The 17,175-nt window shown below is 46.9% G+C and overlaps 1 protein-coding gene across 6 annotated transcripts in view; it reads left to right on the top strand.

Annotated features, from left to right (window-relative positions):
• WSCD2 (WSC domain containing 2) overlaps positions 1-11,256 on the top strand; it is a 126,332-nt gene extending 115,076 nt beyond the window's left edge. For 5 of the 6 annotated variants that reach the window (XM_053588905.1, XM_053588900.1, XM_053588902.1 and 2 more), the window contains 2 exons: positions 2,340-2,540; positions 9,109-11,255. In XM_053588905.1, the coding sequence (XP_053444880.1) occupies positions 2,340-2,540; positions 9,109-9,461 (554 nt within the window). In that variant the 3' untranslated portion in view covers positions 9,462-11,255. Of the gene's footprint in view, positions 1-2,339; positions 2,541-9,108 lie in introns of all 6 variants that reach the window. The other variant, XM_053588904.1, reaches the window with a different exon arrangement.
• The last annotated feature ends 5,919 nt before the right edge of the window (positions 11,257-17,175 follow it).

Below are 17,175 nucleotides of genomic sequence, written 5' to 3'. Positions count from 1 at the left end.
TTAGAGGACAATTGAGCAAGTCCGCCCCATGTGGCTTCTCCAAGCCTCCTTTCCAGACACATAACTCTTCTCTCTCTGGGAGACATTTTGCTAAATGGAATTTTCTTCATCTCCCTATATTTCTGATACTTCCTACAGACCAACACCTCCTCAGGCAACCAGACTCTGAAATCTGGAGATCTTTCCCCATATTCATAGTTTTCCTTATTTTCTGTTTGTTTTTTAATCTGATTAAGGAAATCACATTCCATTCTTGGCTTTTCACACTGGCCCTGTGAGGAGACTTCACCTCTCTGGACCCCTATCTCTAGGAACAGGAGAAGATATCATGCCAGCCTTCAACTCCTTCCACCTAAAAAGCCAGAAAACAGCTCATTAAACTTTCGTGAGTGGGCGGGAAGGGAGGAAATCATATTCCAAAGTTCGATGAGACGGATGGCTTCTCTGCCCATGATTTCATGCCTGGTCTCATTATTCATTAGCTGACATTCATTGAAATTTCATCGTGTGCCTCATCAATCTCTCACAATGGCCTTGTGAAGGAGAAAGTGTACCATTCCACTTTACAGATGAAGAAACTGAAGCCTAGCAAGGTGACATGCTATCCAGAATCACTCATTGAGCTGTAAACACAGCCATTGTCTTAAAGGCCTAATACAATAACACATGGCCTATCTTAGGGTCCCTGCAGCCCTGAGTGCAGACTCAGGCTTTCTGACCCTGACTTCTGAGGGTGGGGACACAAAGCGGGGGGAGGGGTAGTACAGAGGGCCTTTTCTAGATGCTGGTGGTCCACAGATGGGGCAGGGATTGATGAGGCACTTCCCAGCCCACCTGAAACATGGCCTAAATTTCTGAGCTCTCATGCTCATGAGTGCCTAGAGAGTGAATGACACAGTCTTGGGAGTCTGGATGGCCTGCATCTGTACCTTGGCTCTGCCTCTCCCTAGCTCTGTAACTGGGGCAAGTTATTTGACCTCTCTGTCTCCATTTCCTCATCTGTAAAACCCCTCATAGGATTGTTGAGAGGACTGAGTTGCTTAGTATATGTGAAGAGCTCAAACCAGTGTCCAGCACAGTCATTGCCATAGAAGCATTTCCTCATTCTCCAGCTGCACAGAACTTCTCTTAGCTCACCAGCTTTTGAAATGAAAACTTGATCATGTCCCTTCTTCCTTTTGCTTCAGACCTTTCCAGGGCTGCCCAGTCTTTCAGGTCTAGTACTGACCACTTAGCCTTATAGTCTTCTCCAGCCACACAGCTCCCCTCTTGCTCTCTGAACTCCCTCAGCCAGCACTTATATGTGACACACCTCTTGACATACCACAGGGCCTTTGCACTTGCTGTTTTCACCCCTCTGGTCCTCCTTTCCCTACTTTCAGGGGCTATTACTTTTTTTCTCATTTTTCAGTTCCATGTATAAGTACCTCTCCACCCAGGAAAGCTTTCCAGGTGCTGCTCGACTAAGTCAGCAACTTTGGTCATGCTGAGTGAGCTGTGCTACTCCAGGCTACAGGGTGGGGCCAAGTCTGTTCTTTGTCTCTCTCTCATTATTTTCATCTGAAAACAATGCCATCCCTCGCCCCTACCCCTAGGGCATGTCCTTTCTTAAAAAGGTGGCAGAGAATAAGGGAGTGAGCAGAAACATGTGATGTATCCTGACACTTTGGTGGAGACCTATTTCTGGCCTCAATTCTGTGACATCAGTTGACAGGGGACACTGACTTCACCCAAAGATGAATCACCCCACACCACCATCAGGCCCTCTCACAGCATCCAAGCATAATCCTCCTTCCTTATAGCACTAACTGGCAGCGATTTTAAATTTATTTGAATAATCTGACTCTCAAAAATAGTAAGACCCATTAATTTTTTTTTTTTTTTTTAAGACAAAGTCTCACTATGTCACCCTCGGTAGAGTGCCATGGCATCACAGCTCACAACTGCCTCAAACTCTTGGGCTTAAGCAATTCTCTTGCCTCAGCCTCCCAAGTAGCTGGGACTAAAGGTGCCCACCATAGTGCCTGGCTATTTTTTGGTTGGAGTTGTCGTTGTTTAGCAGGCCCGGACCGGGTTCGAACCTGCCAGCCTTGGTGTAGTGGCTGGTGCCCTACTCACTGAGCTATGAGCACCAAGCCCCCACGAATTTTTTTTGCAAATCATTTTCATTCTCACCTCCCAGCACAGTTCCCTGCACATAGTAGGTGCTCAATCAATGTGTGAAGAAATGAATGAGCAAATGAGGGTTTCTGAGGTGGCCTAGGAGAGGAAGGGATGGAGTGGCCTTCTGGCTTGCCCTAGTTCACCTTTCATGTCCCCAATCTCTGGCTATGGGGAAGGGTTTAAAGGTGAGCGGGACCACTGGCGCAGCGGGAGGACTATCTGCATCAAGACTCATGAGAGTGGCCAGAAGGAGATCGAGGCCTTTGATGCTGCCATCCTGCTCATCCGTAACCCCTACAAGGCTCTTATGGCAGAGTTCAACCGCAAGTATGGCGGGCACATCGGCTTTGCAGCTCATGCCCACTGGAAGGGCAAAGGTATGGCTTGGGAGGCGAGGGATGGCATGTGTGGTGCCAGGGCAATGCCCCAGGATGGGTGGGGGCAATGTTTTGGGGACCAGAGTGGCCAGTAGGAGACTGTGTCTCCTGTGAGAAATCCAGAAGGACACACCTAAGGAGGTGCCTGTCACACTTTATCTCCTGCTTACAGAACAGGAGATGTGTTTCCCCCAACCTACTACATCCACAAGCCTCACCCTCTGTGAGCTGGACTGTTAGCACAGAGTGGTAAAAGATGTGGGTTTGTGAACACTACTTTCTGGGTTCAAGTCCCAGCTCCCCCACTTCCTGGAAAAAAAGCTCCTTACTCTCTTTGAACTTAGAATGTCCCATCTATAAAATGGGAATAGTAAAATTAGGGAGATTAAAAGACGTTTAGCCCTCTTACCATCTATATTGTCATCTATATAAAATTGATGGAACCAGGTTAAATTGGGAGTCAGGAGCCCTGCATCCAGCCCCAGATCAGTGGCTCAATGTCTTTATTGCCCTGAGGTCCTAAGAGCCCAGGTACAGGGCATCATTTCAATGAAACAACCTACCAACTCTGGGTTAGGAGGCTCAGAAGGTTAAGTGGGAAGTTACAGCTGTGAAGTAACAGCGTTGATCCCCCAAGCACGGAACTTATTAAAATGATCTAGGTTTGAGATCCAGCTCTGAAACTTGCCAGGTGATGAGGTCTGAGTGGATAAACATTCAACTCAGGGTAGTGGCCAGAGCTATGAAGTCAGACCCAATTTCTGCCATCTTGGGTGTCCTTAAGCCCCCTAAGTCTCAGAATCTCACATTGATTACACGAGAATTCCTATCACCACCATGAGAGTCACATCCAAGAAGTGTTTTGGAAAGAGTTAACTTCTTACACCTCCACAATAATTGTCACCATTTTATAGATGGGACAAGCTAAGTTCAGGGAGGTTAAGGAGCTTTTCCAGTGGGCAAGGGGGTTTGGGTATAAAGTTACAGTTACACAGACAAGTAAGTTCCAAAGATCTGCTATACAACACAATGCCTGTAATTAACAGTAAGATATTCTTTACTTAAAAATTTGTTAAGAGGGTAAATGTTTTTACAAAAAAAAAAAAACAGACACAAGGAAACTTCCAGAGGTGATGGAAATATTTATTACCTGGATTGTGGTGATGGTAACAGAAGTATATCCACGTATGTAAACTCATCAAATTGTATATATTAATTACATGTAGTTTTTTGTGTAAAGGAGAAGGGGGATGAGCTTTTCCATGAAGTGGTGAAGCTGGGATTTGAACCCAGAGAGTCTTGCTCCTGAGCCTCTGACCTCTAGCCCTGTGCTGTGATAATGGATCAGATGAAGTGTCGATGGATATCAGTCCACCCAGAACAGAGCTCCCAGCACACAGTAGCTGCTCTGTGAATGTGAGCTGTCCCCACCTTGGAACCAGGCTATTCCAAAATTCCAGCCTCTCCACAGGCTGGACCAGAGGAAAGGAGGATGATGCCAACTCGGCAATTCACTGATGACATCCCCAAGACTGACCTCACTGGTGAAAAACCTTGAGCCTGCCCCTGGGCAGCTCAAGGCAGCTACTGGGCCTCCCTCCTCCTCTCAGTGAGGGGATGAAGCTTGCACAGGTGGTGACATTTGCTATTCCCAGGAGTAAAGAGGCCTCTGAATGATTCACTTATAGGAAGAACAATAAAAAGTGAACACTGCTCAGTGCCAGGCTGAGATGTCTATAGGTGCAAATGGCAGTAGCTTGTCCCAGAAGCACAGATTGTGCTTGTCAAGGCTGGATAGGATCTGGGAGATAACCCAACCTGGTATACCTTGCCTCTGCGGAATGTGGGAAATCCCCAGTGCCCAGGCCACACCCTGAACCAATCCTAGGATGAAGCCTGGCCATCACTACTTTTTAAAGCTCCTAGGCTGCTTCTGGTGTGCAAATGGAGAACCGCTGACTCTGTTTATTCCTGTGGAAACAGAGAGGCAGAGATCCCCATAGTGGGGCTAGCCCTAGGACCTATCCTCCCAGGCACCCTGATGCCCCAGTGAACAGAGAGGGGACTTACATAGGCATTTGGCATTTGTTATCTCATTTAAACTCTTAAATAACCTTAGGAGAGAAGAAAGGCTGCAATAATTCAGTAGCTCCCTATTCACAGATGAAAAAGCCATCCCAGAAAGGAGCAAGTCCCTTGGCTAAGGCCCCTGACATTGACTGAGCTGGAATTCAAACCCTGGCATTAATCACCAAGTTCTACTCTCACCTGGAGATGTTGTGATCCTCTGGTACATTCGGAGGTTCTCCTTTCCCGGATAGTCCCCCCATCCGAGGTTCAGATGATTCCCTTAATTCCCAGGAGCTATCGCTCCTCTTTTTCCTCATCTAAGAAGCTGGGAGCTTTAAACCAGCATTAAAGGCATAATTAGAACAGACTGAACCAAGAGTCTGCAGGGAGTTTAGGGGAGCACCACACACACCTGAGGTCCCACTTTATTCTGGGATGGGATGTGACGTCCAATCACCCCCTTCAATACCCCAGCAGCCCTTATGCTCTTTTCCCTAAGCAGCAGAAGCCCTAGTCTCCATCCAGCCCATTCCTCTCATTTTCATTCACCATCTGGCCTTTGAAAGGACTTGGGTTCGAGGCCCTTGCTTTAGGTTCCCTGAAACAGCATCATTTGGGATCTTAGAAAAGCAAATCTCAGTCCCCACCCTCCACCTACCGAATCAGAAATTCTGGGAGTGAGGCCCCAGCAGTCTGTGTTTTAACAAGCCTTTCTGATGATTCTGTTGTGCACCCCAGTTTAAGAACCACTGCTTTAAACCCTTGCCATTCTAAGTGTGGCCTGTGGTCCGGTGGCATTGACGTCACCTGGGAGATATTTAGATAAGCAAATCTCAGCCCCCAGCTTAGCCTTACTAGATCAGAATCTGCATATTATCAAGATTTCCCTAGGGGACTTCTTGTGTACTCAAAATTTTGAGAATTCCTACTCTAGGATATCCTTGACAACACGGAATACAAAGGTTGCCCTGTGGAGGTCATCCAGCTATTGAGCATGTCTACTCCACTGTCCCCTCCTTCCCTTCCCAATTATACCTCAGTCAAGGCTTCTACAGTACAGAACCTCTTTTGGTTCCATAATATTAATTTTACAATCTCCCTGGAGTGGATCCAGAGCAAAATTTTATGTGATATGATTACACAAGGTGAATTGTCCTGGATCTGTTTAATGAAACAGATACTGTGTTTAATGATTCCGTGGGGAATTAAATACAGTTAAGCTATTAATCAGGCCCTGGTTGGTTCCTCCCATCAACAAGAAGATGGAGCAGGCTGGCCAGCCTGTATCCCGCACACCTGTGTGACAGTTCCGGCGGAACCAACACTCATTACCCATGTTACGCAGCTTTATTACCCGATTTGCAAGAAGCGATCAATTACCAAGAATCCTGAGCTAATGGAGGGCTTTTGTTTTCAATTTTCATTCTTCTTCCCAGTGAAGTAATTTAGGAGTTTCAAGTGAGGAAGCTTTGCCACAGGAGGGGGTGAGGTGGCAACAGCTGCTGCTGAAACAGCTTGGATATCTACTGTGCTTTTGGAGGGAAGCCTAGACCAAAATGATGGGGCATGTGGGGAGTCTCAGGAGACAGGGTGGGGGGTGGGGACAGGCACCAACAACATCATGAAGAATAACAGTAACCAACATTTATCAGGCACCTCCCATGCCCCAGGCACCGTACCAGGGCTTTACAAATCTCCTTCTACTTCATCTCCATGGCAAGTGTAAGAGGCAGGGAGTCTTAACAGGACCACTATTCTGCAAATGAGCAAACTGAGACTCAAAATGGAGTAACGTCTCCAAGGTCACACATGTAAAGAGGAGCGGGGGTTTTGGTCTCATATATGAACACATTCTGCATCTCAGCAGCCTGAAGGGGAAGTGAGCAGTAGGTTGATAAAGAGTCTAACTTCCCAAGACCTGGAGCAAAAGAAGGGCTGGAGCTAACTGCACCAGGTGCCCCTAAATGCTTCCTAGGATGGCAGGAGCCAGGTTCAGGCTGAGATGGATGTGGATTCACATTCGGCCTCAGACGCTGGCTGTGTGTCTTGGCAAGATGCTTCATGCCTCTAAGCCTCATTTTCCTTATGTCTGAAATGGAGCTAGTAAGTCCTACTCTCTAGGCTTCTTGCAAAGTGCCTGGGGTAGCCCAGCACCCAGTAGATGCTCAGGCAACATGCAACATGCCTTCCCTAGTTGCTCTTCAGACAGTAGCCTGGTGTCTCACAGAGGTTTGCAGTCAACAAGGACACTTTGTCATCCCCATTCCCCCTGCAGCCAAAGCTAGTAGTGCACACTGAGTTACCTGAGGGGCCCCAACACCCCTTTCTTTTTCTTGAGGGATACCCTGCAGCCCTCCCATGACAACCACTTGAGATGCCAAGAAGTGGCCGAGCCTATAAATCCTGATGTGTGTGTTGCTGGGTGACCTAGCCCCATCTCCTTCACCTGGGCTTCTCCCACGAGACCAGCAGCTGTCCTGAGTCACCACGGATGCTGTGAGGTGACTCGGGTATGGGGAAATCCTGAAAAAATAGAATAGACCATACACATGCTAGAATTTCCTTAATCACTCAGATACATCTGGTCTTAGCCCATTAAACCAGTACGGGCCCAATTAGCCAGATACATTGTAAATAATCTATTTTAAGGATTAAAATATATATATATCCTTGTCACCAGCATAAATATTTCCCAAGCAGCCGTTGTGTTCAAGGGGGGACTGGAAGTAGTAGTCTTGTCACAGATTCTGATGTGTTTGGCAAAGAAAAGGAACCCTTTATAACATTGCAATTTGGCATCTGTGAATTTCAATTTAGTTCAACAACCATTCATTGAGCCCCTGCTGAGGACCAGGCAGTGGGAAGAAGTAGGGGTGAGGCTGCTGGTGCCTGGGAAAAACAGGTCCTGCAATCAAGCAGAACCAATCAGGATGGCATGTTCTGGCTATGTGACCACGGACAAGTCACTTCCCCTCTTCCAGCTTAGGTTCCTTCCTGGTGATGTAACAGTTGGACTAAATAAGGTGATAGGTATTCATCACGAAGCAAAGGATTAGGATTTAGCTATGGAGAACCAGGTGGACTCCCCAACCTCACTTGGGTGACTCCTCATGCCCATTCAGTAAACTGACTACCCCCTACCTTTTTCTCCTCTGCGAGGTGGTGCCAGGTCATGTTTGCCCTTGTGAGAGGCAGCGGATCTCAGTTCAGAGCTTCGGGGCACCTGCCCTGGGATTCTCCAGCTGAGTCTCAGAATTCAGACTGCAGTTCCTTTTCTCTGTTCCAGATGTCCCCCACATTATCCTTCCGCAGGACTTTCAGCTGCTATAGGGGCTGACTGCCTCTCTCTTCAAGGTCCTTCCCAGGCCTCCCCTGGGAAGTGCCCGTGTTCTCTATAACCTGACTTTCAAATCAGACAATTCCAAACACACCCTCCTAGTTGGGTGACTATTGTCATTCCACCATGGAAGGGCAACATACAGCAAAAAAAAAAAAAAAAAAGTACATGGTACTTTAATGCAAAGAAAAGAAAGAAGTGTAGAACAGAAATGTGTAAAGATGACAATGTAAATAATCCAGTTTAAACCCTGCCCGCAGATTGGTTAGTGTGTTAGAGAGACAGGCAACTTGAGTGGGATGTTACAGCACAATGTCACCGGTGCCGTGGGGGCACAAGGGAGGGGAATGGGTTTCATAGCCCAGAGGAGGCAACTGACTGAGGCTGGTGAGTCAGGGAAGATGCTGTCTTACCTGAGAACAGTCAATAATAATAGATAGCCAGCAGGTTCAAGGCACCATGTTAGAACCTTTATGTGCTTTTTCCACTTACTCTGTACAATGGCTTTATGATTATCCTGTGAGGAGATACCACCCCTAGACAGGACAACCTGGGAGTTAAAAGCATAGACTTTGAGGCCAGATTGCTTGGGTTCAAATCCTGGCTTTGTTAGTTGTTAGTTCTGATCTTGAGCAAATTATTTAACCTTTTTTCACCTCAGTTACCTTTTTTTCTGTTAAAGGGGGATAACGATGGTACTTACCTCACAAAGTTGTTATGAAGATTAAGTGGAATTAACAGCTATATTAATACACTTGTAATTATAAATTATTATGTATAATTATATGATCTATAATATAATGTCTATTATAGATTAATATAAATAATTTATGATTTGTTAATATGTTACACATTATACTATAGTGGCAGAAAGTTATATATAGGGCTGTATCTGGCATGTAGCAAGCACTAAACAAGTGTTTCCATTATTCCCAAAGAGAAAGGAAGGCTAAGAATATTCCAGGCAGAAGCAGTACTGAAGTGAGAGGTATCAGGTGTATTTACAGGTATAAAAGGAATGAATGGGGTCATCATTCTCAACTGCTAATTGCATTAGTTGTGTTGTGCTGTGAATAATGGCAACTACTGGCAGCACCATCTGACCCAGGTCTGTGAACCCCTTCATCCTCCCTCTGACCATCCTCCCTCCTCTCTCTGCAGAGTGGCCTGAGTTTGTGAGGAACTATGCCCCATGGTGGGCCACTCACACACTGGACTGGCTCAAGTTTGGCAAGAAGGTGCTGGTGGTGCACTTCGAGGACCTGAAGCAGGACCTCTTCATCCAGCTGGGCCGGATGGTCAGCCTGTTGGGTGTGGCCGTCAGGGAGGACCGGCTGCTCTGTGTGGAGAGCCAGAAGGACGGCAACTTCAAGCGTTCAGGGCTCCGGAAGCTTGAGTACAACCCTTACACAGCAGACATGCAGAAGGCCATCTCCACCTACATCAAGATGGTGGATGTGGCCCTCAAAGGGAGGAACCTCACAGGTGTGCCCGATGGCTACTACCCAAGATGATGAGTCAGCATGGGGGGAGGGACTGGGAGTTCTGACCAAGCAGGCCCTGGAGACCCCCCACTGACCTGTTCTAAGGGTTTCTGGGACCATCCCCTTCACTGCAGTTTGCCTTCAGTGAGTTTCCTGCATGACAAAGGAGGCTCCAGGGAAGAGATTGTCCAGGCACTTCCACCATACTCACGTCCCTTCTTGAAGATATAGGGCAACTGGTTTGGGGGGATATCCCTTTTCTGTCCCCCTCTCCCACATGTCCCTGTCCTGACCACCCTGGATTCTGCTTGTGGGAAGGAGGGCTCATTATCTCAAGGAGTCGTGTGGATGCCCTAGAGCAGTTTGCTGAGGACCTTGATGTTGGAGCTCAAGGGGGTGACATAAAAACATGGCCATAGATGCTGGTCCTTTCTGGCCTGAGCTTTTGTAACTCCCTTTCTTATCTCTGCACAGGATGCATGGTCACTGATGCTTATCCCAAGCTACCTTTTCTTATAAAGCAAAATCACCAGGAGGTTTCCCTGTGGCCTCAGGATTCTGACATTCTGGGTAGGATGGTGAGGCAATGGTGCTCACAGTGGGTGAATTGGCATCATGAGCCCACCCCCAGGCCACTGCTTCTTGAGAAACAAGCTGGTTCCCTCTCTATGGGCCTGAATCTTGCCCTTTCCTTTCTTGTGACCTTGGGGTCCTTGATCCCACTTTCAGGGTCCTTCAGGCACCAACAGTTAACCCATGAGGGCAGTCTCATGTCACATGCAGAATCTGAGTAAGTGAGAGCCCCAGCAACACAACTCGCCATTGTGGAGTCCAATGCATTGGTCTTACACTGCCATATGGATCCTTGCCAATGGGTCCTTTGCTGTACAGGTGACAGAGCAAGAGTGCCCCAAATAAGGTGGAACCTAGCCCATTGTACCTCTGTTACCTTTCCAGACCATCAACCTCTCTTTGACATAGTCCAACAGAGCCAGCCTCCCCTGGGGGCCCTTGAAGGGATGGGGCGAATGTGATGTCTCAGCTTTTCCATACCAACACTGCTGTCTGGATGCTGGGACAGCAAACCAAAGGATTTCGGAAGACCCGAATCATTGATCATTTTTCTTAAAAGGCATTGATCCAGGATTCCATCTGCTCCTCTACCCCGGACATCAGTGCTTCACATCCGGTCCACACCTGTACTATCCTTGATCATGTAGATGCAAAAGCCATATGTCACAGCCTCTTTGCTATTCTGTCTGGAGCAGCCTCCCTAAGCTGTCCTTCTGAAGCCTTTGGGTGCACATAAATGCTCATTCCTAAATAGCAAAGAGACTATGGAAAAGGCAAGTATAAAAAGATATATTTTTTTAAGAGGAATATGACTAACACATAGTACATTCTGCCCCTTGGAACCTGGCCATGAAAAGAGAAAGGCACGGGGATTTGGCCGGTGCTCCCCTTCCTCGATTCCCTCATCTGTAGGATTTGGGCCACCCCAGGGCCCACCCAGAGGGCTCTGAATGTATTTTTTACTGTGTTCATCCCTGACCACCCCCCCACATTGCCCCAGGCTAATTTCCAGCCACTTTCATGAAGCAGCAGAGAGCTTGGTCTTCCCTCCCACTTGGAAGTCAGCTCTCATTGGGAGACTCTTGGTCCAAGTCCAGGCCCAGTTCTTTGCTAATGGTCACCTCTGGCCATAAGCTTCTGTCTGAGGATTCCTCAGGTCAACACCATCATTAAATGAGAGTTTTGTTGATAATTCAACTGTGGCAGAGTGTTGTGTAAGGCAAGTTTATAAATGGGATGTTTTCCTGGTGTGTGAGTGTGAGAGGCAGAGACTGATAAGCACACAGAGAGACAAAATGCTTGGGGGCTGCGGAGGATTGGGGTATAACTGCTTTTGTGTGTGGGTAACTCCCTGGTGTAGCTGCCAGGGAAGCCACTTGCTCTATCCCCCAAGCCAGTGTGATGACTGTCCCAGTTTTGACATGTTTGTGTTGGTCCCTGTGTGTGGGATTGTGCACATGCATAGGAAGAACCATCCGTGTGTTTGAAATCTGTTCAGGAGAAGCTGCCTACTGTGGAGGGCATGTCCTCTGCCTATGCCTTTTGTCCTTGGCAGTCATGGAAGGGATGGGTGTGTGGGTGGAAGTGGTGACCAGGTAGAGATTACTAGCACATTGTGCAAATGCCCCTGCTTGGGTGTGTGTAAAAGAAGTTCTGTGTGGGAGGCATCCCTTCTATGTGTATTTGTGTTATGTATATCTATGTGTGCAAATGTCTGTGTGTGACAGAGAGAGACCCCTTGTGTGTGATGCTGTGCACATGCGTGCACAGCTGGGAAGCCACCAAGAGGACAGAGGGGTCTCATCCATTCCCTAGTAGGTGGGGCAACAGTTTTCAAACTTACAAATATCACCAAAGGGAGACCCTATGTTCTCTTTCCTTATGCATCAGAGGGGATTCTGGAGAGAGGTGCTGGTATCGGGAACTGTTTACCAGCTAGAGGGAGGGACAAGGTTTTATATACTGCTACACAGAGAGTGAAGAGGAGAGGAGAGCTGGGACAGGTAGAGGAAGGAAAGGGAGGGGCTTCCCCTATCCAGAAAGAGAGCTCAGGAAGAGAGGGAGTCCTGGTACCACTGAAGGCAGAGTCTTTCTCCTCTGAGGGTTCATGTTGGCTCATGGAAACTATTCTGTGATGACTGAGCTCTCATCTGGGCCCCAGGCTGTACTCTGACCTCGATATTAAACCAAGTCTCATCTGATCACGGTTTGAGCCCAACTAGGAGCCTTGAATCTAGGCCACAGTTAAGCCCTGATCCTGATGACAAACTAACCCCTGATCACATCCTGATCCATGATCCTTCTGTCACACTGATCCTTTATCTCAGCCCCACATTGACTGAGTCACACTGGACTGAGTCCCAAGTCTGGTCCTACATTCCAACCTGAGTCATAGGCTGAGCCCTGAACTGTCCCAGAACAAATGCTGATAGGGCTTCTGACTGAGCCCTAATCTCAGATTCAGGACCCAGACAGAGACTCACTCCTGGTGCTGCATAAGCCCTAATCTCAGGCACTCTGAGCCCTCTGGGCCTCAGCCAGAGCCTTCCCTAATCTCAGATCAAGACTTAACTCTGGTCTCAGGCTGAGCCCTAAACCAGTGTGCCAATTTTGTTTCATTTCTCTAAATATTATCTGTGTAACCAAATCCTCTTAATAAGAAGTATGGGAAGCCATGGAGCATCCAGCCTGAGCTCTCCTGGATTCTCCTCCTGGGATCTCATAGATTCTGTGCCACATGCAGCTCAATACCCCACCTGGACTCCCAGGGGCTGGGAGAAGCTGGTGTAAAAGCACTTCAGGCCAGAGCTGGGGCTATGATGGACAGTGTAGTAACCCCTGCCTTAGCTCATCTCTGCCCTTCCTTTCACACTCCCTCAATCTTGGCAACAAAATCTTTATATTTCAGATCCAGAAGGAACCAAAGTAACATCCATTCACTCATTCACTCAATACATATTTTACTGAACAACCATGTGCCAGGCACTGCTCCCAGTTTTAGAAATTAAAAGGAACATAACAGATAAAATTCCTTGTTTCTGCAGTTTACATTTTACCAGGTACCAAGGTGATATCTGTCAGTGATCAGAACATTTTGAGGGAGAAGGTGGTGAGACAAAGAAGAAAAAGGACTTGGGTCATACCTGCCCCACCTCATCTGCTGGGAGGAGCAAAGACTATTAACCATGGGGAGGGGACACCAGTGCAGTGACATGCTCTAGCCTGTGCCACTCAGACTGATAGCCACTATCCTCCAAGGGCCTAATAGTTTTTTCCATGCACAGAGTGACAGAGCCCTTGCACCTGAGGAAGAAGAAAAGGTTTGGATCCCAGTGGTCTCCAGCGCCCCAGTGTAGGTGCCTGGTCTGGAAGCTGGGACACCTGGGCTCTCATCCTGCCGCTGCCTGTGGCTCACTGCAGCTCCAGGACTCAGGAGAACAAGCAGGGCCCAGCATCTGCTGACTTCTGAGACTTCTGGATTCTTCAACAACCGTGGGGACAGCTGCAAAGATATCCCAATGGACAATGCGGGGAGAGGTGGCAAATGGGGTGCTGGGGCTAGGTCCTGCAGGGACGCATCCTCCCAGAGTCCTGGCCCCAACTCCTTCCCTTTCTCCTTTATTGTGTCGTTCTTCCCTCCCCCTTCCTCCCTCCCCCTTCCTCCCTGCTTTCTTTTACCCTGCCTCCTGCTCTCAATTTCCCCCTTTGTGATCTCTCTGATTTCCCCCAGCTGCTCATTAAACTTCTTTTCTTTGTTGTCTTTCTGCCCCTTTCCCCCTCTTCTTCTCTGTCCTCATTTCATCTTCTTATCTTTCTTGATTTCTGTTCCTGTTTGTGCAAGTGTCTCTCCATCTCTGAGCTCCATGTCCCTCCCTGGCTCTCTCTTTTCCTCCCTCCCCTCCCCTCTTGTCCTCCCCCATCTCCTCCTGGAGATCTTCCTGGAGAGTGCAGGTGACTCAGTGGGATCCAGACATAGTGAGACAAATGCTACCAAGGCTGGTAACCAAGGAAGTGGTTTCCTTAGCAACAGAATCTGCAGGCACGTGCTCCACTGCCCCAACCCTTAGCTATTGCAGTACAGAGGGAGAAAAAAAGACAGAGGATGGATGGAGTGGGGGTCAGCCCTGAGTCAGTAAAGACACAGCTGTACTGTGAGAGGGGACAGTGCTCAGAGATCAGCTCAGTGCCAGGCACTTGGGGACACTCAAAAATATAAGAAATAGAGGGCTCTGGGGTCAGAGAGAAGCATGTGGAGCACAGAATGCTGGAGGAAGAATCCATAGGACTTAATGTGTGAAGAGGAGGTGACAAAGAGGAAAAAGACTACCCCAAGGTTCTGGTATGGGCAGCTCCCAGGAGGGGTGGTTCTTTGACATGGAGACCACAAGGTAAAAAATTAGAGGAGGGAGGGAGAAAGGTTTTGGATTGACCCGACTGTCTATTCCCAAGAGTTCACCACCTAGTCTGGGGTGGTATGGGGAAGGGAAGGTGTAGAGATGATGCAGAAATATCTTGTTCATGTCTGCATTTTAAATCAGCAGCAAGGAATATGAGAGAATAAGCACAGCCCTGAGGGTAATGAGAGACTTGGGGAAAGTCAAGTCTTTTACTTGGGTGACAAAAAAGTTGGTGGCAACTCTTGGATTCTAACCTGAGGACAATCCAGAGCCTGTCAGGAAGGTGGAAGGGACAGAAGAGGGTAGAATATAGGAGAGATAGAGATGAGGGAGAGAAAGAAACAGAGAGAGAGAGATTTAAATCATTGATATGGCATTTTTTCCCATCAAGAAAAAAAAAGTATGTTCAATTTCATAGACATGAGAGAAGGTGAGAGAAGAGACAAAAACATCCTACTGTATGATAGCTTTCACAGCTATAAATAACTGTCCCCAAAGAAAACACCTGTCAAGATGCATTCACTTCCAGAGAGAGGAATTGCATCCCTGGTCCATGTTAATATTTGAATGACTCAGAGCTCATGTCAAGGGGCGAAGGGCAGAAAGTTGATCAGTGTAATACAGAAACCTGGCTTGGCATTTCCCAAAAAGCAATAAAACAGACAGGCATGGAGAGCTATAAATCTGGAAGATAATAATATCTATCCTCACAAAAGCAACATGTTTATTTATCATGTTTGTAGGTTTACTATTTCTCCTCAAATTTACAGTCTGCAATCTGCCAGCAGCGGAGGGCGAAACATGAAAATGAGAACAAACTGGCATAGCATTGAGGAGGAAGAAATGATAAAATATTTATCTCTTCACCCCACCCCCCTACACCCTGGCTGCCTTAAATCCAATTTCGAAACAAAGGTGGTGTTTTATCCGAGCAGGGCCGTGTAGCTCTATTTCAGGCCTCTGACAGCTAATTGAAATGAGCAGTCACTATGGAATATAATGTGTTGCAGCAAAATGATTTTTGTGTATTCTGGAGTCATTTGCTAAACAATTATGGAGAATGAACAGTCGGCCAAGAGTAAGGGAGAAGGTGGCACTTGATGGAAACAAGACTTAGACATGACGTCTCAAAGTAGGGGACAAGAAGGAGAAATTGTTTTCCAAGACATGAGTTGGGAATCTAGCCCGTTATCATATTGTAATTATCTAGGCTTCCAGAACTTGGCCCAGACCTTCTGAATTGATTTTCTAAAATATGGGGCCCTGGAGTCCACCTGTTAAGAGATGGCACAACAGGGCGAGGGATAGGATGGATGGGAGCCTGTTTACAATCGACCTGTTGAGAGCTATTGGCCCCATTCAAGGCATTACTGCAATAGTAAAGTATAAAGAAAGGGTCATTGGCATCATCGGTGCACCCATACCTTTTCATGCATGCTCCCAGACCTAGCCTGGCACATAGTCAGTGCTAAGGAAATACTTGTTGATTTTATGCACAAGTGAATCAAGAACTAGTAAAGAATATTAAGAGAAGAGGCAAAAGTCACTGACCAGAGCAGGCCTGATTTAGCTCTTTAGCTGCCCTGAATTTTGCAGAATTGCTTTTAATCCTCCCTCCCCTAGTATAGACCCCCAAACCAATGACATACTATACCCTACTCACCCTGAATCTCACCAGCTGACACATGTCTTCCAAAATTCACATTCAGTGACATCATAAGGGTAGCTTGAAATTGACCATGGTGGGACTATTTACTCCATGGAAATTGACAAATACTACAAATCAGATTTTTCTTTCTTTTTTTTTTTTTTTTTTCCCCTTGTGGACAGCTAATTGTTAAGCATTTACTAACACACTGCTGGCTAAAGCACACAGGCAAACACCATGCTATGTCTTTTCTATACATTTATTTATACCGTCCTCTTTACTTGGAGGACCTTCATCAGGCTGATATCTCAGCCTCCTTAAAACTCTGTTCAGGTTCTTCCTCTTCCAAGCAGCATGACTTCAAAGACTAGGTTCAGCCCCTTCTCTCACCTTCCCAATTACAGCTCTGGACGGAGCAATTTTTGTGAGCACTTTAGCAATGTGTGTGTGTTGAGGGGGATGTGTGTGAGAGGGTGTGTGAGTGGTGCGAGAAACAGAGAGAGTGAGAGTGAGAGATATCAGAGTATGAGTTCTATTAGAGTTAAAACCAAATCTTCATCTCTAGATTTCCTTGCACCTCTTGGCTCAGACCCACTAATGATTAAATACTTAGCAAATGAAAGAATGAATACATTAATTACATTTAACACTATTACATTTAACACCAATGTCTGGCTCTCAAAAACTTTAGTGCTAATGGACAGAAGGATCCACCTGCCCAGATATTGGTCAAGGGGAAAGAGAAATGAGAAACTACTTACAGTGGTGATAGTAGCTAGTATTTATCAAATACTAATTACAAGCTGAGTACTAGGCTAGGAGCTTCGCATGTATAAACATTACTGAATCATCACCAAAACTCTGGGAGGCAGAGACTCTTACTTTCCTCATTTTACAGTTTGGGAAATTGAGGCTTAGAGAAGTATAATAATGTACTCAAGGTTACACAGTTTGGACTCAGGCTGTTTAATTTCAGAGTCTATGTTTACCCACTATACTGAATCTTCAGGGAACAAATGAGTCCAGAGGCAAGAAGAAACAAACCAATCTGGCAAGACAACAGTGAGGGGTGTGTGGGGAGCATCCAATGAGGAGCAGACTCATACAGCATAAGAGTGAGGGAAGG

Source organism: Nycticebus coucang, chromosome 4, assembly GCF_027406575.1.
Source record: "Nycticebus coucang isolate mNycCou1 chromosome 4, mNycCou1.pri, whole genome shotgun sequence".
NCBI lineage: Eukaryota > Metazoa > Chordata > Mammalia > Primates > Lorisidae > Nycticebus > Nycticebus coucang.
The sequence above is the reverse complement of the archived record's forward strand: the minus strand, read 5'-3'. Positions and strand labels throughout refer to the sequence as shown.